General features: G+C 38.3%; 4 protein-coding genes across 7 annotated transcripts in view; 3 read left to right on the plus strand and 1 right to left on the minus strand.

Moving 5' to 3' along the window:
• The first annotated feature begins 867 nt into the window (after window positions 1–867).
• On the plus strand, window positions 868–8,883 carry LOC113167641. Its single transcript, XM_026368429.1, has 7 exons — window positions 868–947; window positions 2,178–2,510; window positions 2,765–2,926; window positions 4,697–4,795; window positions 5,559–5,599; window positions 5,692–5,859; window positions 8,565–8,883. Exons 1-7 carry the CDS (start codon window positions 914–916, stop codon window positions 8,748–8,750), a joined length of 1,023 nt encoding a protein of 340 aa, XP_026224214.1. The 5' UTR covers window positions 868–913; the 3' UTR covers window positions 8,751–8,883.
• Window positions 8,884–9,536: 653 nt separating this feature from the next.
• On the plus strand, window positions 9,537–14,691 carry LOC113167230 (protein let-653-like). The gene is made up of 6 exons (XM_026367653.2): window positions 9,537–9,549; window positions 12,764–12,973; window positions 13,240–13,338; window positions 13,452–13,489; window positions 13,579–13,731; window positions 14,079–14,691. Exons 1-6 carry the CDS (start codon window positions 9,537–9,539, stop codon window positions 14,277–14,279), a joined length of 714 nt encoding a protein of 237 aa, XP_026223438.1. The 3' UTR covers window positions 14,280–14,691.
• Window positions 14,692–15,403: 712 nt separating this feature from the next.
• On the plus strand, window positions 15,404–22,874 carry LOC113166875. Of its 3 annotated transcripts, XM_026367062.1 has the most exons (7): window positions 15,406–15,576; window positions 17,408–17,566; window positions 18,466–18,546; window positions 18,857–18,894; window positions 18,991–19,155; window positions 19,734–19,951; window positions 20,226–22,874. In XM_026367062.1, the coding sequence occupies exons 1-6, from the start codon at window positions 15,534–15,536 to the stop codon at window positions 19,926–19,928; spliced, it is 681 nt and encodes a 226-aa protein (XP_026222847.1). In that variant the 5' UTR covers window positions 15,406–15,533; the 3' UTR covers window positions 19,929–19,951; window positions 20,226–22,874. The 3 variants fall into 3 exon arrangements, with proteins under 3 accessions (XP_026222848.1, XP_026222847.1, XP_026222846.1); XM_026367063.1 differs by having other exon boundaries at window positions 15,404–15,576; window positions 18,520–18,546; window positions 19,734–22,874; XM_026367061.1 differs by having other exon boundaries at window positions 15,408–15,576; window positions 19,734–22,874.
• Window positions 20,285–24,969, minus strand: part of cables2b (Cdk5 and Abl enzyme substrate 2b) — a 29,530-nt gene continuing 24,845 nt past the window's right edge. The window contains exons 10-11 of one of the 2 annotated variants that reach the window (XR_003299245.1): window positions 20,664–24,284; window positions 20,285–20,408 (exon numbers count right to left, since the gene is read on the minus strand). Coding sequence is in view for 1 of the 2 variants with exons in the window: in XM_026367060.1 (XP_026222845.1) it covers window positions 24,138–24,284 (147 nt within the window). In the remaining variant the exon portion in view is untranslated. Of the gene's footprint in view, window positions 24,285–24,969 lie in introns of both variants that reach the window. The other variant, XM_026367060.1, reaches the window with a different exon arrangement.

Consider the following 24,969-nt stretch of genomic DNA (forward strand, 5'->3'; position numbering starts at 1 on the left):
TTTCCAGAAATCCTGGTTAAACTTATCGTTGTCTTTGTTGCACAAATGCTGGATCAATTAATTCAAGTCTAGTTACCATGGAGATTTATTCTGTTACGCTGGCAAAAAAAATCATTTGACCATGTTTTTATGATGTTCTCTGGCCACAGGAGTCCCCTCCACATCAAGGAGTTCTACAAGACTGCAGGTAACATGAATTACAAATGACATAATTGTTTTACCCTGCATCAAGAACAGTTTAGTTTGTGTTCCAGCCTTCACTCATGTCATTGGTGCAGTGGATTGCACCCATATATATATCAGACCACCCTCAGTGGAAAATAGTGGAGACTATGTAAATAGAAAATAAATGAGAAAGGTAAATTAATATAAACTGACCAAATTATGTCATTATGGATTTGGTTAAATAAATTAATAAAAAAACAATAAACATATAAAAACAGCATTTTGTTGTTTCTTTATATCCCCGTGCCTTGCTGTGTTGTTACTTTGTTTTCTTGTTTCTCTGCCCCCTGCTCTGCTACCTATTTAATCCTTTACTCATTTACTTAACTTGTGTCTGATATTATAATTGGGTCGTCTGCATCACTGAGTTTGTATTAACACCAGGATGAAATGTGAGTGTATATAAAACTATAGAAGTTGTGGTTGAAATGTCATATTAATAAATTATAGAAGCTCAGTGTTATTTTACATTATTATGTTACTTATATGACTTTGAAAGGGGTTAAATGTGACAAGTTTAACATTAGCACAGATTAAAATCAATAATGAACATGTTAATGAGCAAATGCAGTAGAAAGACAGACCGAGGAAGTGGGGAGGAGGGGCTCCATCTTTTAGAGAAGTGAGAGGTTCTTGGTTTGTGTTCGAACAAGGAAGAGAGGTAGCTTGACACCATCAGAGCCTCAAGATGAAAGTTCGAACTTTAATCTACTTCTTCCTCAGTGAGTATTTTCACTTTGTGCTTCTGTCATTATCTGTTATCACACATCTCACAGTTTATCTGTTTATCTTTATGTTATGATCATATTAATATTAGCAATAAACCTTTTATCACATTCTGTGCAAATGGAAACAACATCATTCATCTCACTACATCTCTGTCTGTTAATCATGAAAATAATCTTCTTCTGTACTTTCTGTTTTACATTTTCTGTATTTAGACTCAGTTACAGGCAGTTTGTTTCTATTGCTTCTACGTCCCTGCAGCTCAGAGACCATTCACAGAAAACAGGAAAATACCTCTGTAACAGATGCTGATCAAAGATTATATTTAGAGACGGATAATACCAAAACAATTCAGAGCAACTGTTCTAATACTGCACAGTGGTTTGTTACCGTGCTGTTGACATCATTAAAACTGGAGAGGAAAAAAACTGTATTACACATTTTATTTTAAGCAGCTTGGCAAGAATAAACACTGCAGCAGAAAACCAAAGCTAGCAGCCTTGGTAACAAATGTTACCAAGGCTATGCTCAGTAACACAGTTAAAACCACATTTAACATGCAAATGGATGTGAAAATATCAAAAAAGAAAACTGAATTATAAAACATAGATGGATTCTGGTTGACCACATTATCAAAAGTTGGAATGTGTCCATGTGACCAATCGGAGCTTTGGACATGGGATTAAGAAAGTGGATGTTATCTTACTACAGAGTTTGAGACCAACATATCAAAGGCATACAACAGAAACATCACCTCTAACATGGTGATGAGATCATTACACAGAAAGTAAACTGATCTTCACAACTTCTGTGTCAGAAACTTCACTTTAACCTGATTTATTAGGATAAAAGAAATTAGCCCCTGTTCCAAACTGTAACAAGTTAATGAAGACAATGTTAGGATGATAGACTGAAATAAAAACAAAAGATTATTATCAAGCTTCAGTGCAGTTTGCACTTACCCACTGACAGCGAGATGTTTCTGTTGCTTATTATATTTAACCATAAGTTTTAACATTTTCAGTTCCTTAACTTGTACAACTGTAATATTTTAGTATGTCAAGCATGTCAACAGATGTTAGAAGTGTAGAGAATTTTATAAAACCTGTACTAATTACATTTTCTGATTTATAAAGATGAAAACATAAACCATAAAACAGGAATTCTCATCAGACTGCAGCATCTGCAGCAAGATTGTAACTATTGATTGTTCATGTTGTCAACAGCTCTGCAGGATGGAAACACTGGTCTCATCAATTCAGAGGAACTCCATACAGGAACTGAAGGAGGAAACATCACAGTTAAATGCAAATTTTATTTCTCTGGCAGCAGGAAGCTGTTCTGTAAAGAAGAATGTACAACAGGAAACATTCTCATTGAAACAACCAATGACAGAGCTCAGAGAGACAGATACAGTATTGAATATAAAGAAAGATCAAACATCATGTATGTGAGCATCACACAGCTGAAAAAGTCTGACTCTGGATGGTACACATGTAGTTTGGACAGAACATTTGGTCCTGATGGTTATGAGAAGTTTGAGCTCTTGGTGACAGAAGGTGAGTTTTACTGAAAGTGATGAAAATGTTCCTTCATGTCTCTGGAGGTTTGAGGAAACTGACTGTTCCCTGACAGATACTCAGGTTTCAAATCACCTGATATGTTTAGTCTGAAAAATAAGTGCTGCACAACACTACAACAGTAGTCAGGTAGAAAACCAACAAACTCACACAGTTCCACACATGCACACACACTGTTTTATATTCTCTCATTAGGTTTATTTTGTATTAGTATCATGTTTCATTGTTCACAGCTTTAACTGCTTTGAAGCCAAACTCCACTCACCAAACTTCTACATCACCTTCATCATCCTCCACACAACCACCAACAACAACATCAACAACACAGAGTTCAGTCTTCTGTTCGTCTACTGAATCCACCAAACATCCTGGGACTGAATCACCTTCAGGTTCAGGTAGGACAGTCTGAGCCATAAAACCAGAACATGTCTGCAATCTTATATATAAATGTGTGATTCAGTAGTCAAACAAGAGTAGAAACACCACACTGAAAAACATACCATATATTTAATAACTAGACTAGTAAGTGAACATATCCTGCAGAATGGGCTAATTCAGAAAATGTTCTTAAGTGTTATATATAATATATAATATATAAAAATCATCATCATTAATTTGTAGCAGTTGGTAAAGGTGGAGTTACTTTATAGACTGTTAGCTTATAAAATCCCCTTTTAGAATAAAAAACGTTTGTCACTGAGCTGATCCCTGTGTGTTTTTACTCATCTGTTGATAGAGATGGGGAAATGAGTGACTTAGATTCCAGCCACACAGAAGCAGGATAAAACTATCACAGTTCATAGTTTCGTGTGGATTCAGCCTCTTTGACATACTGAGGTATAAAGTTTGAGTTTTGATGATTGTCTCACCTTTGAGAATGGAATGAGGATTCTGGTTGTGATTCATATCCAGACCTGTATCAATCCTGGGTCTGTCTAATCTTAGATTAGGCTGCAGGAGTTGATCAAGACTAACAAAAAGTGAGAAAGTTCTGAGCTGTTTTCTAGTGGTGTGTGTGTCCAGAGGGCAAAGGGGTGACACGCTGAGGTTGTGTTATTTATTTATAGCATTTTTGTCTTTATTTGATAGTGTTGGTGAGGAGGCAGTCAGGAAACATAGGAAGAAGAAGTGAGGGGGAGTAAGATTCAAGATTCAAAAAACATTATTAATCTCAGGTCTCCAGGCAGATTCGAACCATGGATGATGCAGTGAAATGGCATCAATGTTCTTTTTATCACAAGCTGTGAGTTACAGTAGTTTGTCATGAGTAGGATTGATAGTATTTTCTATTTTTTTTTTAAAGGTTTGTTTGATCTTTGTATGGTAAGACTGTGGGTTGTACCTTTGGGTGTATGACATGTAAATAAAGTACACTGCTTTTTTTTTTTTTTTTTTTCTTGCATTTGGCTATGGTCAATGTCACTACACGGACTAACTGGACTCAATATTAACTTAAAGACATCAACTGTTATCCTGAACTGCCAGGAAAAGAACACAGTGATGTGTAACACATCACTGTGTGTTACACTGTGTATTTGCTAAGGGCTTCTACAAAAGTCTGGCTTCATTTCAACTCAGTGTCAGACACATGTCCAAAGTCAACCATTGCACAACTGGAAGAAAAACTGAAAAAAATAAATAAATAAAAAAAAATCCAGCCCACAGGGCTTCCGTAGAATTTAGTAACCAATGCTGTGGTTTGTTACATTTTTTTTCTTGATTGCTTAAACAGTATAACAGGACAACTAAACATCAATAATACCATGTACAACAAAGAAAATCTTAAACTATAAACACTATTCTCCTGTTTTCATACATGCTTCAGATTTGTTAAACTGTGTGAAAAAACTCCATTGTCTTCATACATCACTGAATGTCAAGACATCACAGTTGGAAACATAACTAACACAGAGTGCAGCCAACTCTGAGCTGCTTCACAGTTCTATAATCTAATATAGTACAAACATTTTGAAAGTGTTCATTATGTTAGATTTTGTTATAAAGTACTAATTGACCTGTATCTAAATGATGTTGCTATTAGCTTGACAGCATAGCATGAAGAGTCCTTAAGGCCCTATATGTACTTAATCTAGAGTCTAGATGTACAATTTTTCACAATATCTAATGCAGTGTAAGAGTAAAACTAATGTATTCTGCTCCCACAGGTACACTGCTGTATGTGAGTCTGACCCTGGTCACCATAATCATCATATTATTAGTGGCTGTGCTAATATTCTGCAGAAAGAAGCCCAAGAAAATCAAAGGTAATGTTGTATGAAACCCAGGGGCCCGTTTTTTAATTTCATATGTTTTAAATACATAAAACTAAATGCACCGGTTAGCTAAGTAACCAGAGTTCTCAGCTACATATTCCATATGTACGGGGAAATTACCACCTGAGGTCAGGTGCTTTCTCTTTAAGACGCCTCCCCAGGGAGTGTGTAGAGCATATCATGAGGCGTGACATCAGAGAAAGCCCCCACCCAGAATCAACTGAATGCAAGGCAAAGGCACCACCTCTGCCAACATCTCCCTCACAGGTCCCATCCTGCCGGGAGGAAGGATGCTACACAAGCAAACACAGCGAACGCATCACTGGATGTGTCTACAGGAATAGGAGGGTGAGGGTGGTAACCAGCTACAGGAGAGCAGTAGCCAGGGGGAAAGGGGCTCCAAGTTTTCAATGACCAGTGGTCTGAAGGAGGTCGATTTCATCTGGGCCCTCTGCCTGCCGGGGAAGGATGGCAGGGACAGGGATCTCTAGGGACCTTGGCACCATGAACACACTCCCAGGAAAGGCCCAACAGGTTGCTCAACGGCCTTGTCTGTGCTCGTCATTTGTCTATGTTGTTTATGCTGAAATATGTGTGACTGACCATGTTATTGTTTTGATTATTTATTAATTTACTTTTTTTGTTCACCTGGCTGCAGACAAACTTCCCTCATTAACTGAATTAACTGATTTAAAAACCACACAGATCCAGTGTGAGTTTAATTAACTCATCTTTTTAACTTCATGTTTTTCAGAACATCTCAGGGAAACCGTGTATGCTGAGACTGTCAGAGAGGTAAGTTTAACTACATTTGGAACATCTCAGCATCATTAGTGTTTGTGAAAGCAGCTGATATTGATACAAATCATGCACTTCTCCTCCTGCAGGTCAGCCAGGTGTATGAGGAGATCGAAGAGGAGGACAGACAGAGCAGATCTCCTGATGTGAAAGTCTCTACAGTTTACGCTTATGCCAAATACAACAAACCAAATGGAGTCGACACCACAGATGAATACAGCTTAGTCACTGTCCCTGCAGCCTGTGCTCAGAACCCAGTGAGTGAAACAGCAGCAGGATTTTAACTTCAAGAAAACAAAATTTTCTCTAATCCCAGACATTTCTTTCACGTTCACACATTAACACATGAAATTAATCTAGACATTTTAATGTGCTAATAAAACCCCAGTCCCTAAAAAGTTTACAAAGCCTATAACCCCATATTTTATTCACAGCAGAACATAGAAAACATATCAAATGTTTAAACTGAGAAGGGCAGAATTTTAAGAAAAAAAGATCAGATCATTTTGAATTGATAACAGCAACATCTGTCTCAAAAAAGTCAGGACAGAGGCAACAAAGGACTGGAAAAGTGAAACTAAAAAGGAAACGCTGGAAGAACACACCACCAACTAACTGGGATAATTGTCTACAGGTCAACGACATGATTGGGTATAAGATCATCTTAGAGAGTCAGAGTCTGTCACAAGTAAAGATTGACAGAGGTTTGCAAATGTGTAGAGCTGCGTCCATAAATAGTCAAATCATTTCTAAATAAAATTGCAAAGACTTTGAATAGGTCATGATCTGCAGGCTATAATATAATCAAAAGACAATTGACAGATCTCATTAATGGATGCCCTTGATCTTCAGGCCCTCAGACGACACTGCTATGAAAACACGATTCTATGATAACATCCCTGCATGGACTCAGAAATGACCTCTAGCAGGCCACTGGTGCCACTTCATGAAGATGGTTTAAGGGCCCGACCTCCTCTAGTGGGCTAACTGAGAGAAATACACATTCACACACAGACAATAATAGGATAGCAGGATAATAGGCCTGTGCAGTTGTATGTTGAGATGAATGTGCAATAACAAGGAATACAGAAATGCATATAATATAATATAACAAATTAATGATTATGTCACTGGTTAGTTTGGATGTTTTGAGCCTCCTCACCAGAGGGGTTCCCTCGCCCCATTTACTCCATAAGATCTATTTGAACACACCGTCATCAGTCAGACCAACAACATCTTGTCTGATGAGTCACATGTGCTATTTTCTGAGTATGTTCTACTGAACTTGAGGACAACTTTTTATTTATTTAGTTTAGCATCATATGTATATTTATGTATCATTTTTTAACAACTAAATGTATATTTTCTGTACATTTATCTGTTTTGTAGCTTATTGCAGCACTGCCCTTTTTATCTTTGACACACAACAACATTATCTAACCTAACCCCCAAAAATGTGTGTGTGTGTCAAAATTAGTGCTGCATGGAACACAGACACCAATGCACAGTAGATGGTATAATATGTCATAAATGTGTTTGTACACAACCTGCAGCTTTTCTATATTTTTACTTTGCAACATCTGTAGTTGACTGAACATTGAAAAGGTATTCTGAAAACCCAGCACATGTCAATGATTTAGAATGATCTCAGGCTAAAGACTTCTGTGGTTTGGAGTATTAGTCCACAAACTGCAGGTTGCAGGTGCTAGTGTGCACATACAAAGGGATGAAGGGGTACTTTAGGTATTAATAGATAGAGGTATTCATCTATAAAGTAATAGATGTGAAGATTAAACTAAACTTAAACACACTCAGATGATGATTAGCTGAGACAACTGGTAAAAAAAGTCAAAAATCATCCAACCACAGCAGTGTCACTTCCTGTATGGAAACAGGAAGAGCTGTTACTTCATGCAGCTTTCTTGACTCATAAGCAGAACTAACTTACTAACTAAAGAAATAACTTTTAATTAGAACATTCAACCCCTGTTCTTTTTTACAGATCTATTATTGAGCTGGTCAAACTTTTCAACCTCAGCTCTTCCCTTTACTCCCAGTGACTAATCCATTTGGTAATCACCTGTGCTGTTGTGAAATGTTAGTTTAGGGTTAAAGCCGAGCCAAACTGCTGGCTGCAAATTGTTGAAGGTTTGTAGGTATAGTGCAGTGATGTGGCTCTGAAACCAAATTCAAAGGAGCAAAAAGTTAATTAAAGAACAGAAAATAACAAAAACCTTAAACACATGGAGTAACACCTGCACACATGCCAATCAACAGATATGTGTACTTAAAGTACACATTAAAATACTCAAGTAAAAGTGGAAAGTACAATATTTGCCTAAAGAAATATTCTATTACAAGTAGTACCCTCTAATCTTTCCACTTGGATAAAAGTACAAAATGTACATGCACTAAATTTACTCCACTAAGAAAACTGTGTGTTTTTAATTTCACACCTTTGAGAATATAACATAGAAGTTTAGTCCAGATTTGTTTGACAAATTCTCAAAGATGAAAGTGAAAGTTATGTTAAAATGTGTTGTAACCTACAAACTGTGGAAGAGAACAGCTGTTGGTGAAGGTGTGGCTGAATGTAATGATCTTATATAGTGACAGGACATTAATCCATATATGATCAGGTTCTTTTACCAGAATCTGAACCTGCAAAAAGTAAAACTAGTAACTGCTGAAATACATTTGTAGTTAAGTAACAATAGTATGAAAAGGAAATAGTCCAGTAAAGCACCTCAAAACTGTACTTGAGTACAATACTTGAGTAAATGCACTTAGTTACTTCCGTCCTCATCTCTCACTATTGTGGTCTTTTCTACATTTATCATGGATTTGAATTTGAATAACAACACATCCTGATAATATATTAGTATCTAATAAGCATGAGGGAATTTACAGCATTTCTCTGGTGGGAAACTAAAATTACATGTCTTTCTTTGTTTTCTTCCAGATTAAAGATATCTCCACTCAATTAATCTACTCTCAGGTGGATTTTCCAAATGTTCTCCACAGCGTCTCCTCTGGTAACACAGATAATGTCATCTACTCTGCACCTCGGGTTCAAGCAAGTTCTACTAATGGGACCAACGACAGTTCACCTTCTCTCTACTCAAATGTTGCTCTACATCAGGTGTAGCTCTGCTGATGTGACAGACTTCGAGAAGTGATGTTTCTTTTCTTCATTATTTTTACATTAATTTGCAGTTTCATTGGTGTTACTTTTTATATTTTTGCTTAATAAACTACTGTGGGTCAGTTTATTTAAATATTTTGATTAGAAAAAAGGTCATTTGTTCTGAGAACTATTGTCTGTCCAACAGTAAAGACTCAAAGAGATGCAGAGAAAAAAAGAGGTGTGCTTTTTACCCTGAACTCCCTGAGATGGGAAACATGTGGAGCATGTTCCAGGTGGCTATACAAACTCAGCTAAGTCAATATATAGATATATATATAATAATGCTACAAGTTAATTATTCAGATGATTTGTATAATAAAGTTTGTACTACAAGGAGATGATAAAAACAAAAATAACAAAAATGTATTTATCAATAATTAATAATGTATTTATTTAATAAAAAATGATGCTCAAGACTTTGACATATTTAATGTGTAAATTCACATATCCTATAAAATGTTGTTTAAACAAGTCAACCACAGCCTTTATTTAAAAAACAAACTTACTTCTACAGTAAATGAAGTCTGCCTCTAAGTAAATTTAAGTAAAATTCAAGGCACACAGCAAATTCCCTGTCTGCCGCTGATAATAACATGGCATTATTTTGCTTGTTTGAAAGATTCTATGTCACAGTCTGACATACGTTGTTATATATTCAGCTAGTAATGCAAAATAATGTTGGTGTATGGTGTTGAAGTATAGTTCCACCTGACTCTTTAAGGTTATAATATTTGTGAACCCGTGTTAATGGGTGATCCACGTGAGTGACAGTAATACCAAGGATGTTGCAGCAGATCTCACTGTCTGACTGCCAAATGCTTTGAAAGGCTGCATAATTTCATCACCACTGCTTCACATAGATTCAGAGCTTCAGAAAGCTTCTGTTTCTCCCACAGACACTACACAAGCTTTTTGTTTAGTTTTGAAGGTTTTATACGTTTCTGGTTTCCCACTATATCAGTGATGGACAGCTTCAGAAGTGGCAATTACATTGTTTATTTTTTATTCATGAGTTGTACTGGACTAATTATGTAACTCACAATTTATTCAATCAATATTTAGTATCTATTTAACGAATATGGAAACATTTTGGTTAAATGTATTCACTATGTTTCCACATAGTGGAAAATATAATAAAACATCCCCAAACCAAAGTAATTAAGCACACATAGTATTCATAGTATACAATTCAATTTAATTCAATTAAAATTCAGTTTTATTTGTATAGCGCCAATTCACAACAGAAGTTATCTCAAGGCACTTTACAGTGTAAGGTTTAAGACTTTACAGAGAATAATTATACAAAAAAATATATATATATAGAGAAAACCCAACAATCCCATTTGAGCAAGCTTTAGGCAACAGTGGAGAGGAAAAACTCCCTTTAGAGGAAGAAACCTCCAGCAGAACCAGGCTCATAGTGGGCGGCCATCTGCCTCGACCGGTTGGGGTGAGTGGAAAGAGAAGAGAGAAAAGAACAGCAGGCAATAAAGACAACAACAAGCATCAAGAACATTGGGCAGATGAACTGGATTCTGGAGATGTACAGCTCCAGGCCGAGGATACCTGCAGAAAAGTACAGAGAGAGGGAGACAGAGAGGAGGAAACACAACTACAGGAGAGAGAAGACACAAAGTTAATGACAAAGTTAAAGTTAATAGGAGAAAGGAGAGAGGAGAGGAGCTCAGTTTGTCAGTATAGTTCCCCCAGCAGATTAATCTATATCAGCATAACTAAGAGATGGTTCAGAGTCACCTGATCCATCTCTAACTATAAGCTTTATAAAAAAGGAAAGTTTTAAGTCTAGTCTTAAATGTAGAGAGGGTGTCTGCCTCCCGAACCTGAACTGGGAGCTGGTTCCACAGGAGAGGGGCTTGGTAGCTAAAGGCTCTGAGTTCTTTGAGATAAGATGGTGTGTACAGTGTACACACATCATAAAATATACAAATGACAGACTTGCATGACACTTAAATCAACACACACACACACACACACACACACACACACACACACACACACACACACACATGCACACACCATAAACGTAAGGGTAATACTGGCAGGTAGGTATTCAGGTAGGTCATGTGATGACAACAGCTAACAGGAAGTGAACGTGCTTTCCCCTTTTTATTGACATTATAAATCAATCATGGTTAAAATATGATGTGAACGCCTGACTGAGGCCTATTCACACACGACTCTGTGCTGTGATCGCAGCGAAAGGTGCATCTACTAAATACTGACCTGAGGGGGTGAATATTTATGCAAACAATTATTTCACCTCACTTGAAAAAATTTTCATATTGTTATTGTAATTGATAAAATGTAGTTGATGCTAATCAGCTACCCTAAGGCTAAACATAACAAAGGCTAACTTTAACATCATACATTCCCTTTTTCCTACAATTCACTGTACATAATGTAGATGTCATAATGAGCAGTGCAAATGCACCAGACCAGCAGTGTTTGAATGCAAAACTAGACTTCACAAGGATCAGTACACTACAGAGACAATCTAGTGCTTGTTGTTGTGCTTGGCGTTTGCTTTGCTGTGAAAGTGCAGCCATATGCAGGTGTGTATGATGATGTCATGCAAGACAATGTCATGGAAGATGGCACCTGTTCACCTACAGTATATGATGCTTTCACAACAATCAGTGTGCACACTTTTAATTAAGGTGCTACTGCACTACTGTGGAGAATGGTTTCCATAGCTGATTAAAGTAATTTGAGTTAAATCATGTGATTTTTTTCTATTGATTGACCTACATACGCTGTCTCTCAGTTGGTGATGGCTGGGTTTAAACTTCCCGTGGAACTTATTTTAAGGCCTACATAATGATATTATGAACTACTTTCTATTGTGTATATTGTGTGCCAACTGTTAAGTAATGTGTATTTCCCTGACACCTTTTTAATGTTAATGTATACATTATAAGACAAATCAACATTATATAATGTTTAATTTGTCTTTTTTTATGTTTCAGGTGTGACAGTAGTATTCAACTGATTTTAAACTCTGCTGAGGTCCAAAAATACAACAAAAACATGCTGTAAAATAATACATCCACTTGCACACAATGAACTGTGGAGCAGAAAAAAAGGTTAATAAAGGGGGGGAAGACAGAACAGTGTTTTTAAAGAAGTGACAAGTTCCTAGTTTGTCATTGAACAAAGAAGAACAGCTGAAACACAACATGAAAGCTCATCACGTATTTATCTGCTGCTTCTTTTTCAGTAAGTAATTTTCAGTCTTTTAATGTATGACTCACGTTTGTTTCTCTCTTTATATTTTATCAATAAGTCTTGTCAGACTTGTTCTATTTTCATCTCTTGTTCTGGTTCAACATGATGCTCAGTTGGATCAAGTCACTTTAAAATGATTTGAAATTCCAGTTAAATCTAGAAATATACAGTGCCTAGAACAAGTATTCACCACTCGGATGTTTTACCTTTTTATTGACGTTTTAAATCAGTCATGGTCAATAAAAGTTAGCAACTTTGACAAAAAAGTTTTTGAAACACTGGCGTTTTATGCCACTCTGTTCTTTGTCTTCATGGTGTAATGGTAGCCAGGGATACTGAATAACCAGTGTCTTTATACTGCAATCACTTGAGACATATTCACTACACTCAGGTGATGCCCTTTTTACTAATTGTGGGACTACTAGCACAAAATATCTGGACCTCTGTTGAATTAGCTCAGTCATTTTAAAGGGGGTGAATATTAATACAAACACTGATTTAATCGTATCATATTTTTATTTCATTGACATTACAATGTAGAAACCTGTTTTCACTTTGACATTAATGAGTTTTTTTTTTTTATGTTTTTTGTCAAAGTCGACAACTTTTATTAAATCATATGTTGAAGATCATCACTGTGACAAAAAAAGAGAAATAAAATCAAATCACCTACAAGAATGATGTGCTTAATAATAGAATTACTAACTATACATTTTGTGCCACATTAGACAACTTCACATCAACAACAGCAAAACCGACAACAACAACAACATCTGTGAAAAGTAGCACACTGACAACAAGAAGCACATTTATACCACCTACAACAACACGAACAACAGCATCAGTGAGTTTCAGCTCCAGTTCAGGACGTGTCACACAATTATCATCCTCCACTAAAACCACCAAACAGCTCCAAACAGGATCATCTTGTAGTTCAGGTACATTATTTTTTAATGTTTACTAAAAACCTAAACCTATGAATGGCTAGAATGGTTGACAGACTTGTCAACAAGTATATCTTCACATTGTCCCTGGTTAAACAGATGCTAACCTGCTAACCATGCTGTGTTGAGGGGTTGGTTTCAAGCTGTTCTTTGTTTTTCTTTCTTTAGGGACATAATTCAGATTTCAGCTGTGTAGGCTCCATACTGTATTTTAAAATGAACACGTGTCAGAATAAAAGGGGCATATTCTGCTCTCACAGGTGTGCTGCTCTATGTGTTTGTGACTCTGGTCATCATCAGCATCGCATCACTAGTGGCTGTGCTGATATTGAGGAGGAGGAGAGACAGGAAACCTAAAGGTAAAGTAAGAGAACATATACACAGAACACGAGTTACTAAACATCTGAAACTGAACAACACAGACAAACAAATACCTAAAATATCCAATCTGAATCTTCTGCATGTTCTTCAGAACATCCTCAGGAAACAGCGTATGATAATGTCACAGAGGTAAGTCTGAGATCATCTGGGACATGTGAGCATCATTAGTGTTGTGTGACAGCACTGATACAAACCAAGCCCTGGTCCTCCTCCTGCAGGTTAGTCCAACGTATGAAGAGATCCGAGAGACGGACAGACAGAGCACGTCTCCTCCTGTGGAAGGGTCTACAGCTGACACCAAACCAAATGGAGTGGAAACCACAAACAGATACAGCTTAGCTACTGCTCCTCCAGCCTGTGCTCAGAGCCCAGTAAGTAAAACAGCAGGAGCACTGTAGGAAAAGTTCAAGTGTATTTAATCCACTAAATCAACACATTTTAGAAAAACCTAAAATCCACTCACAGAACTTAAACTAGTTCAAACGCTCTACTGGTACTTGGACCCTGTTCTTTATGGTCAGGTTATTATTTACTAATAAATGACCCAGCAGAGGGCAGACTAGAGCCTTATCATCCCTACTGGAGGGCAACAGTACTTAACAGCCAGTATGTCTCCAGCCTTAACTAACTGAAAGCACTGGAGGTTCAGTTGTGTTTTCTAAAGCTGCAGAGTGTTGGGATGTCACCATATGTCTGACCTGCCTCTGTTTCCTACCAGCCTGAAGACTCAAACTCCCGGATATTAATCGTGTCTGTGGTGGATTTTCCCAGCAGTGCAGCTGCCTCTCTGCACAGCGCCCCCTGTGGGAACACAGATAATGTCGTGTACTCTGCGCCTTGGGAAGAAGCAGGTTCTGCCAACCATGCTGAACAGGCTTCAGATTCTCTGTACTCAAATGTAGCTGTACAGAAGGAGTAGCTTAGTTGCTGCTAGACTTGGTCTTTTAGGGTGAACTGGAAGATTCATTAAAATATTGTTAGGACACATGAAGTTACATGAATGTCAGTTCTTCATGCTACAGTTACTTAGTACAGTACTTTTACTTTGAGTTATTTTTAGTCCCAGTAGATTATTATTATGCTAGAGGAAGTATTTGCTTTTTTAGCGAGGCTTGTACCCTGGTATCAGAGAATTTCCAGGATTTCTGATTGATCGTTTTAAAGCAGCTTCTTATGTATCTGATGTGATAGAGAGTGGAGCCGGACAGAGAGAGGGAGGCCAATGATTTTGAGCCCAGTGCTACTGTAGCTCTGTGTTAAGTTGCATTTTGTAGTTTTAAGTTTGATTTATTTTTTAAGTAATACATTTTATCCACAGTTTATTTTAATTGAATTTGAAAATGATAATAAACAAACAAACAAAAACAGGACATAATAACTGCAAATTCATTAAAAGTCATTTAAACCCTTTTCTGCCTCTTCAGTCGGGGAGGGGACTGTTACAAATCATCTTCTGGACTCTGTGGTGGTCAATACCACAGATGTGAAGAAAGAAATCCAGTGATGGAGATGACCTACATTACCTGGTCATTCAGGTAGAATTACTGAATTAATTATCCAGTGAAAAGAAAGAGGAACAGGAAGTGCTGGGAAATGTTTATAAAGAACTTTAGAAAAATCCCAGCCCCTGTCATCTTCCTTCCTTCCACTACACCTGTCACTGACGTCCCTCTGTATCTATCTATCTCCAGAGTTTATGGTCACATCACACTACACATTTCTCTTACGCTAGCCAACACCTGATGGTGTGACAGTAAAGTGCTGGAGGTTTGACCTTCTCACTTCATCTGTGTTTCTTAACAGTAGGTGGGGTTGCACCAGAAAGGCTCCATGTTGAAGACTCAGATGATTGGACCAGTTCACATACACAGATTCCTTTTTGCATTTTATATTTCAACTCATCGAGTTTTTATAAAACATACTGAGGTCGTTTCTGCAACACTGCTTTATGATCATAAAAAACCAAAAGCTGCAGTGAATCACAAATAGACACAGAGCTTTCCTTGATTTTATTAGCTACATACTCTCTAGTGTGTCGCAGTCAAAAGAGCGGTTTCATTTAAATTGCAGGGAGGACAATGGAGTGTGTGTTGTACATTTTAGAAAAGTGAAAGGTTCCTGGTTTGACACTGAACGAGGAAGAGAGACAGAATTAAACCATCAGAGCCTCAACATGAAAGTGCCACATATATTTCTCTGCTTCTTCTTCTACTTCAGTGAGTATTTTCACTATTTGTGTCGACTGCTTTTTATTATGTGTCTTTATTGACATTTCATCACTAAACATTAGCTTAGCACGTCTTGCTCCATTTTTATCTGCCTCTGACATGTTGTTGGTTAAAATATCATTCACCTGAAGGACTAGTTACCCACCCGAAATATGAATCTGAACTCTTTAACCTTTAACTCTGCAGTCAAACGCTCTTGTTTTATTATTGTTATATAGGTTTGTTTTGGTATAATTACATTCTATAAAGAACCCTCTTCCACTGGACCAAGGAGTTTTTCACATGCCTATTGATGAACTCAGTTAATGATTCGACATGAGTTTCTTTAACAGTGGCTTTCTCCTCAGTCTCTCTTATCTCAGCTGCTTAAACTTGTAACTCCCTCAGAGTAGAAATCAGTGTGTTAGTGGTCTCTCTCACTAGTCTCCTTCTTGTCACTCAGTTTGAGTGGACGGTATGTTCTAGGCAGATTTAGACATGTTCCATATTCCTTCCATTTCTTGATGATTGATGTCACTACACTCAGGCGATCCCCATTTCACTAATTGTGGGACTACTAGGACCAAATATCTGGACCTCTGTTGGATTAGGTCAGTCATTTTAATGGGGGTAAATATTAATGCAAACACTGATTTCACCTTATATATTTTTATTTCATTGACATTGTAGAAACCTGTTTTCAGTTTGACATTAATGAGGTTTTTTTCTAAAATGTTTTTGTCAAAGTCGACAACTTTTATTGACCGTGATTGATTTATAATGTCAATAAGAGGATAAAACATCCAAGGGGGTGAGTACTTTTTATAGGCACTGTACATTTATTTAAATAATGTCCAGCTTATAATCATGACATATTCTGACCTGATTCAGACACATTTACTTATATTGTACCTATGATTCTACTTATTTGTAGTTTGAACATTATAACACATATTAAATTGTTTCTGGTCATAATTAAAGTAATTGGAAACTGCCAGAGAGATTAAGACGCTACTGATTTGGTTTAATAACGCTTTAAAGTGTTAGAAATCAAAAACAAAAATATAACAAAACTTAACTGTGAACAAATCATATGTTGAGAACAAAAAAATAAATAAATCATCAAATCATCTACAAGAATAATGTGCTTAATAATAGAATTACTAACTATACATTCTGTGCCATATTAGACAACTTCACATTTTTTAATGTTTACTAATCTCAGCAGAGAAACATTAACATGTCCCTCTGTGGTTGTTGATGTAGTGAAGATGCCAGACAGTCATTAAAGCAGCGAGTGTTAATATAAGAAGTGTGATGTGTTTGTCTTGTGAGTTCAGTGAGTGTAAGTGTGTTTATCATGTTGTAACGTAGTTTGGATCATAACTACAGTAATATCTTCAACACTTGACTTTCAGAGCTGGTTAAGGTGGAGCTGAGTCTCTCACTGTAATATCTGATAATACAAAGTCATTTAGTATTTTAAATCCTCTCCTCATTTTCATTCCTGGTTGATTACACTGTGTGAATTCAGTATTTCTAACGTTTACTCACAAAACGAATGACAGAAGAAGGCCACTTTCTCTACCACATGACAGACTTCATCATTGTCTAGAGAGGGAGAGTTTCTGAAATAAAAAGTGCTGCTGTTTTCATTCCTGCCCACCTAATAAATTACAATCAGACACTTAACTGTTGCTTTTAGTTGTATTTCATGATTAAAGCTTTTCTGGCAGCACATAACAAAATCAATTTGATCAGTTTTGTAGGATCAGGAGAAAAAAACTATCTGTCATCAGGATGTATGTGCATCAGTATCTGATTGTTTCATTGTTCACAGCTTCAACCATTTTAAATCAAAACCTTACTGACCAAGCAGCTCCAATAGCAACAGCAACATCAGCATCACCACAGAGCTCAACGTCCAAATCAGTAGGCGTCACATCTTCATCATCCTCCACTGGAACCAGAGAGGAGCCTGAGACTTCAGTTACATCAGGTAAATATGTTTGAACAGCACTGAAGCCAAAAAGCTCATAGGATCCAAATGGTTGGTGCATAAATATCTTTAGTATTTTTCTTAAACTCTGGAGCTGAGTTTGTTGCCTTAATAAATAATAAGACATCATCATTTCTTTACTCTGTAGTTTGTTGTATTAGTTCAAATCTGCAGTCAAACACTGAAATGTAGTGAAGTAAGAAATAAGTCCCTGAATGAACGGTGCTAGTTTAAAATAATGTAACGGATTATTAGAATATTATTATTACTTTCTGCTGAGCAAGCAGAATTATGGGATTGAAAAGCTTTGCTTGCAATCTATTTCTAAATGTTTTCCATGTGCACGGTGGGTGAGAGCAACTGTAGACCTGGTGCTCAGGTAGGAACACTCTGTATAAATTGTATATTATTTTGTTTAGTAAGTCCGTACCCACCTGTTTTAAGTTTAACATAAGTATAAAAATGTGGCACAGGAGGGGCTGAGTAGCATATTCAGAGAGGTAGGCTCTCATCGTCCTGATTGGTTCAGAGCAGAACCTCTGTCTGACTAAGACAGACCTTTCTCTTATCCAAGCCTTTTGGTTAGTGCTCAGTGCAGAGTAGTCAAATTCAACTCACACAATCTGACAACCATGAAGTCTGGTCGTACACCACAGAGCAGTGGGCAGGCCTCTGTCTGTCTGTAGTGTTTACAGCATGGTGGAATTGGATGAATAATGACTGCAATAAAGTGCTTTGGTGCAGGGAGGAAGTGGAATAATGTGTCTGAATGTCTTTCTTTCATGCACCCTTCGAGGAAGTACCTGGAAGTTTATTAATGCCAGATCCACACGCGTGCTTGTATTTTAAAAAGAACCAGGAAGTGTTAAGAGTAAAATCATCCTGCTCTGATACCACAGGTATGGCAGAGTTTGCGTTTCTGCTGCTGATCATCACTGTCATCGTGTTATCAGCAGGTGCGGTGATCAGGAATTGCAAAGGTGAGACTGCAGGAAACATGGTTTGTTAACACACAGCGTATAATCATCAGCTGCACTTTCAGTGTAGCTTAAAGACATAGTTCCAAGATGTGCAGTTTTAATGCTGAGGCAACATTTTAGACGAGTAATTAGGTGAGATAATAGAAATAATAGAAATGAATGCTCAGAAGTAAATGAGAGTAGAACAGATCCATTAATTCTGCTTGATAAGTACTGTATGACTCACTGTATCGTCTGTGACAACACAGACCTGTGAGAGCATAAAGGAAGGACTTCATCTAATCCTTATCTTATCTCTAATCATCCTCAGCATATCCTGCGGAAACTGTGTATGATAATGTCAGAGAGGTATGTTCAAGTACATTAGGGACATCTCAGCATCATTAGTGTTTCTGAAAGCAGCTGATAAGGATACGAACCAAACCCCTTCTGCTCCTGCTGCAGGTCAGCCGAGTGTATGAGGTGATGGAAGAGAACAAACAGAGTGGACGTCCTGCTGTGGAAGTGTCAACAATTTATGCTTGTGCCAAATACACCAAACCAAATGGAGTCGACACCACAGATGAATACAGCTTAGTCACTGCCCCTGCATCCTGTGCTCAGAGCCCGGTGAGTAAATCAGCAGCAGGGTTTTAGCTCCTGCTACGTGACGAGCAGGAGTCGGACCACTGAAGGCTTCACAGACAAACAGTCTCAAATAAAACCTGCTGGTCACTGGCCCCCCCCCCCTTCTATACAGTATGCCTGTGGCCTTAGCTGCTCTGACACTAAATCATAATCATAATTAGGTTACAGGCACGTCTCAAACTGTCCCATATAAATCCAGACATACAGTGTTACCTGCTCGCTCAGTACTTTAATGTTGTTCTCCTTGGCTCAGATATTTTGTTAAGAAGTTGCTTTGGATAAAAGCATCTGCTGAACAACTAAATGTAAATGTAGTAAACTACTTTACAGTCTATTTCAATCAAATGCAAATGAGGCATTTCTTTCTATCCTTCCCTGTTATGACTCATTATGCAGAGCTGTGGTCATAGAAAGTGAGACTAACACCGACATCAGTCAAAACAGTCTGACTTGGTGTGGGGGCGTCAACATGCAGCCATTCTCATGTGTTTTGATCAGACAGTACTGCAGTAAACACAAATACATGTTGGTGTTGTTCTCCTGGCTTCGTTTTCCTCCAGACTGAAGACAACTCCAGTGAATGGACGTTTTCTGTGCAGCCCCCTCCCTCCACAGCGCCCCCTGTGGTAACACATAATGACGTCTGCTCCGTGCCTGCTGTAGACATGGATTTTACCAACCGAACGGACAGTTGTTCACCTCCTCTCTACTCTGTTATTTATCATGCTGCTCGTGACGCCACATTGGATCTCTGAGGCTGACCAGTGGACTGATCGTGGTTTGTTATCAACACATAGCACTTCTTTTTCTTTCTGTATTCCATTTATGTATTGTATATATACGTTTTTAATAATGTTATCACTGAAGATGATACATTGCAAAGAAGTTAGAGAAATGCAGGTCTACTAAAGACTCAACATGAGCTGATGGGTGTGTAAAACTTCCACTGCTGATCACTTTCTATTAAAATGCTCAATATTTGCCTCACAGGATGCATTTACTGAATATTTATTCTGTATATTTATTCTATATTTCTATATCTTCTATTTCAGTTCCCCAAACCAAACTAAAGCGTCCATGTTTGATGAGGTAGAAAACACATTCAACATAGTAGAAGCTGGAAATTCCATATTTTAATGAAAATAAACTTGACAGGAATTAAACATTGACAGTTTAAACAGTATACGGTCTTTATCTTCTACAAAATAGTTCTAGAAATGATTTCATCTACTTCCCTTGTTCTGTTGAACATCCACTAACTGTTTATAGTGGAGTTAGTGGACGTTCACTACAAACAGCTACTGTTACACTGGAGGTCATAGTAGACACTGCAGGTTGAGACTGAAGACAAACGTCATACTATAAAAAATATTTACTCAACAACATGTGCTCATATTTTGTATTTTTACCTAGATCATTACATGTGTTCACTTTGTGTCCATATTGTTGACTAGAAAAACAAACAAACAATAACTTAAGTTAAAATGTACAAACAGTAACTGACAAAGACTTGGTAAAGATGTTCCCTTCCAGAGTCACAGTGCTCCAAGAATCAAATATTCAACTAAAAACATGTGAATAAAGGAGTGTCAGGTCAAAACAAACACTGTGGCACATGACAGATAAATACAGAGGAGGAGGGTGAAGAAGGTCAGCTGACAGAATAAAAGCTGCATAGAATTAAATCACACATCTCTAATGTAGAGAAGACCACTATGAAGATCGTGTGCCGTTTCCACTCTCGAGCAGAGTCTTATATTCATCACCTCGCATGTTGCAGTGCTTCTGAAATGCTGTTTATTGCCAGTGTCACTAATACACAGTGTAAATAAATGACTCTGCTCTGAAGTGTGCCAGTGCAAGTCGTGGAGCGAGGATTGTGCACTGTGTTAGTTCCAGCAGGAGAGGAGGTGGCTGGTTCCAACTGGAGCCCTGCTAGAGCCCTTTCAGTTCTTTCATTACAAATGCTCTACACTTGTATAGTACCACTGAACATCTTTTAGTGTGTGCTGGAGAATTTCATGACTTTGAATTCTGCTGGGAGTCTCTTGGGTCAAGGAGCAGAAGCCTAGTACATCAGCAGCTCACCTGCTCCAACATATCAATGCAGAGGAACCCTGATTCCAAAACACAACAAAGTTCATTAACACACCACAGATGTGAAACCTCAGGATGAAGAAGGAAATCCTGAAGCTTTTAGTGTGTTGATACATCGTCAGAGGTGTTCAGTGGATACTGGATTTGTTTCAAGAGGTGCCACCTCAAATTTAGGTGCCACTGAAAAGCACATGTGGGAATAATACCAACCCGGACCACTGAGGATGGCCAAGCACGTGGTTAGCACACGACTCTTCATCTGGAGGATTATTTGCAATAAATATGTTTCAGTGATTCGGTCAGTTTACAATATATAATAAAACAGGAAGATACTTTACATGTAGAAAAATATTATTACGTTTATTACTTAGTGATAAAATATTTATGATGAGGATTGTGACTCAAAAAGGCAAAGTGCAAAAACAACAGAGGGCCAGCACAGAGTGGTTGTGGTCCTGTTTTTCCACCAACATGGCTGCTGAGAACCTAAAAGAACTGTACTGTTCCACCGTGCCCGGTGCCCCGAGACCGGTTTTTCAGTTTTACTTCACTGCTGTTACGTGGAGAAATAACAGCTCCAAACACTCTGTCAGAGGCCTCTGTTTGGTTAAATGCTCACCCCTTTATGATGAAGTGAAAACACAATAAATACGTTGGTTTTCTAAAGTAGTTCATGAACACAAGGTTCAGATGTTCCATCCCAGTGGACGCGGACATCGTGAGTTCCTTCTAAGACACTTGGATAAGTCTTTACTTTTTCTTTTCACTGGTGCCATGTGCAGGCCTGCTGTACCGTTTGTGAGCTGATGTGATGATTTCCTGGTCCACGAACACGTTTTGCAGCTCCACCTCGAGCTCTAATGCAAATTAACTATGCAGCCCACACTGGTGAAACTGGAGTAAACCGCATTAGCTAGAGCTGCAGCTAATGACTGTTTACATGATTGATTAGCTTAGTTGATTCATCATTTCATCCTATAAGTCAGTCAATATTCACATGTGAGGACTGATTAACAGAACAGCTGCATACTTATCAAGTCAGCTCTAGTTTTAACAACACGTGCAGAAATTAACACCAACACCAGTCAAATCACTGAATGCATCCAATGGTTGTCTCACTCAACAGCACAATTTTGGTGTGTGTTTCAAAATGTCAGGCTGCTGCTGCTGCTGTGAAGTGACAGCTGAGTTGTGTTTCAGGGGCCGCAGCTCAGGATTCAACGTGATGATAGCTCCAACACTTCAGGAACATTAAAAATGTGAAAAAGCTCAGTCAGGCTTTGTTTCTCAGTCTTAAAATGCAGCGCATAACGGGTACAGACTCTTGTAGTGGGACAGCGGAGCTCACAGGAAGGAGGACAGAAAGTGACGTCCTCTGACTGTCTGTGAGTGTCCGTCTACAGGGTGGATACCTGAACCAAACTCAAGTCCAGTTCAGATAGATGTTTAACACTTAACACACGCTTCTGACAGCAGCACACTGCAGCTTACTGACTGAAGGTAAAACTGGCTGATGCTTCGCTCGTCAAATCAAAACACAATGAGAGCAGTCACAGAGGGTGGTGAAGTGAGGCAGTGAGGGTGTAAAAAAAAAAAAAAAAAAAGCTGAGCTGAGCGGACTCCTGGGACACTTAAGTGTGAGTGTGGATGTAACGAGTAAAAGAAGGATGAAATTACAGTAGTGAGAAAACGTTCCACATTGGAACGACTCTCACCGCAGTAAACGGACAGAGTACACAACAATTAATGCTGAAAAGTGACAACGTTGGTGGTGTCTTTGTAACAGTATCTGTACTGTGCAGTACGATGATTGTCGAATGCACAAAAGTCATGACTATGTTTAGTGGCTCTCTGCACAGTTAAAGTCTAATAAGAAGTGTTATTGGAGCAGAGACTTTGGTCACAGTGACACAAACAACACAGCCCTTTTCTAAAGTGTAACTTCATAGAACCACCAAAACCAACGTGCACAACCAGGTCTCTGTTTGGTTTCATCAATATGAGCACTGAGAACAGTCTGCGCTTGCTGGAAATGTTTCTCCTGAGCAGAAATGACCTAATGCTTCGTCAGTGTAAGTGACGGGGAACAAATTCCCCAGTCACTATTTTGTGCAAATATCCATTCCAAAGTTCACATGAATAAATAAAGTGGACCTTTAGTAGGGACAAACTGGTTGTGAAAATCTAGGCCACTACCACTGTTATAATCAATACTAATAACAACAAACAAAAAACATCAGCCAATGGCATCTCCATCTTATTTGTCATGGCTGATGCCACTCAACAAGACGGACATCAACAGAAACCAATGGATGGCTAATAACTCCTCACTGTCTGTGCTTGTCTCCCTGTCTTTGAGTAGAAACTTTCCTCTCCTTGTTTCCACAGACTGGTGGTAAAACAAGAAGCATTCAACTAAAATCTGTTTGGATGGTAATGTGAACAGATTTAAAAAAACACTGTGCAGCAGTAAAACCTGACAGGAACCACCTGTTAAACTGCAGACATTTTACAAAGCCAGACTAGACCTGAAAGACACTTTACAACCCCTCAGATTTAACCAAACTGATCTAAAACGAGCGTCAGTCTTACAAAGCCGCCTGTACCTGAACCTCTAAAAGTGTTAATAGACATGGTTCCATGGCTGCTGGACCCTCGATCACAGTGTGTCTTCAAGTTGCTATTTGGAGGAGGAAAGAATGTGATGTTCCTGCCTGTGCCCTCAAACCAGGCATTACCACTGTTCCAGAGTGGCTGAACTTTGGTGGGAGCAGAGAGGACATCAGACACAGGCATCGTGAGGAGTCGTCTGTCACAGTGTGGAACTGGAAGATTGGTGTGCTGCAGAGCTGCTGAGCCGGGCTTTGCTATACTTGCTGCTGCTGCACCAGGCGTCTGTAATGTGGCATGACTTTACTCTCAGGGAGGTAGAGCGCCATCTCCAGGGCGACAAGGATAGCAAACTCAAATGATATCAGCTCCCTCCTGCTGATCCTGAAACGCTCCTCTAGCTTCTGCAAAGACACAAAAAAAACACAGAGAAACACAGAGAGCACAGCGTCAGAGAACAGAGGGGATTCTGCTAAAAATGCTGTTTTCTCTATTCCTGTTCATTGGCAGGTAGAATGATAAGATATGTGACTCAATGTTACTCATGTCACCTGTTCTCAGTAGATATTACTTTTTAATGTATTATTTTAATAGGGGTTCATTAAATGAGATAATTAGAAAACTGTGAGCAATATACATACTGATAATAACATTTTGCAGTAAAAATAAACGTGTCAGTGCTCACACACACACACACGCACACACGCGCACACACGCGCACACACGCACACACACTGAGTGAGGAAAGTCATAAGTTGACTGTGAAGGACAGAAACATGCTCCGACCCTGCAGGTTGTTTTCCACCAGCTCAGGTAAATCACTGAATAATACAACATCTTCTGACTGACAGGTAGAGGTCACCACCATGAGCTGTGTGTTTGTATGGTTTGTATCATTGTGAAGACCAGAGTTATTTTCCTACCTTTAGACTGAGAACATTTCTAAAAGATGACAACATGTCACATGTTAAACAGCAAGTTTAGGATTGAGACTAGACTTTAGTGTTAGGGTTAAAACTAGGTTTTGGTTAGAGGAAAGTTTAGGGCTGGGCAGTTAGTTGTGATATTGACATGTGATCAATTAAACAT

Source organism: Anabas testudineus, chromosome 7, assembly GCF_900324465.2.
Source record: "Anabas testudineus chromosome 7, fAnaTes1.2, whole genome shotgun sequence".
NCBI classification, from domain to species: Eukaryota; Metazoa; Chordata; class Actinopteri; order Anabantiformes; family Anabantidae; genus Anabas; species Anabas testudineus.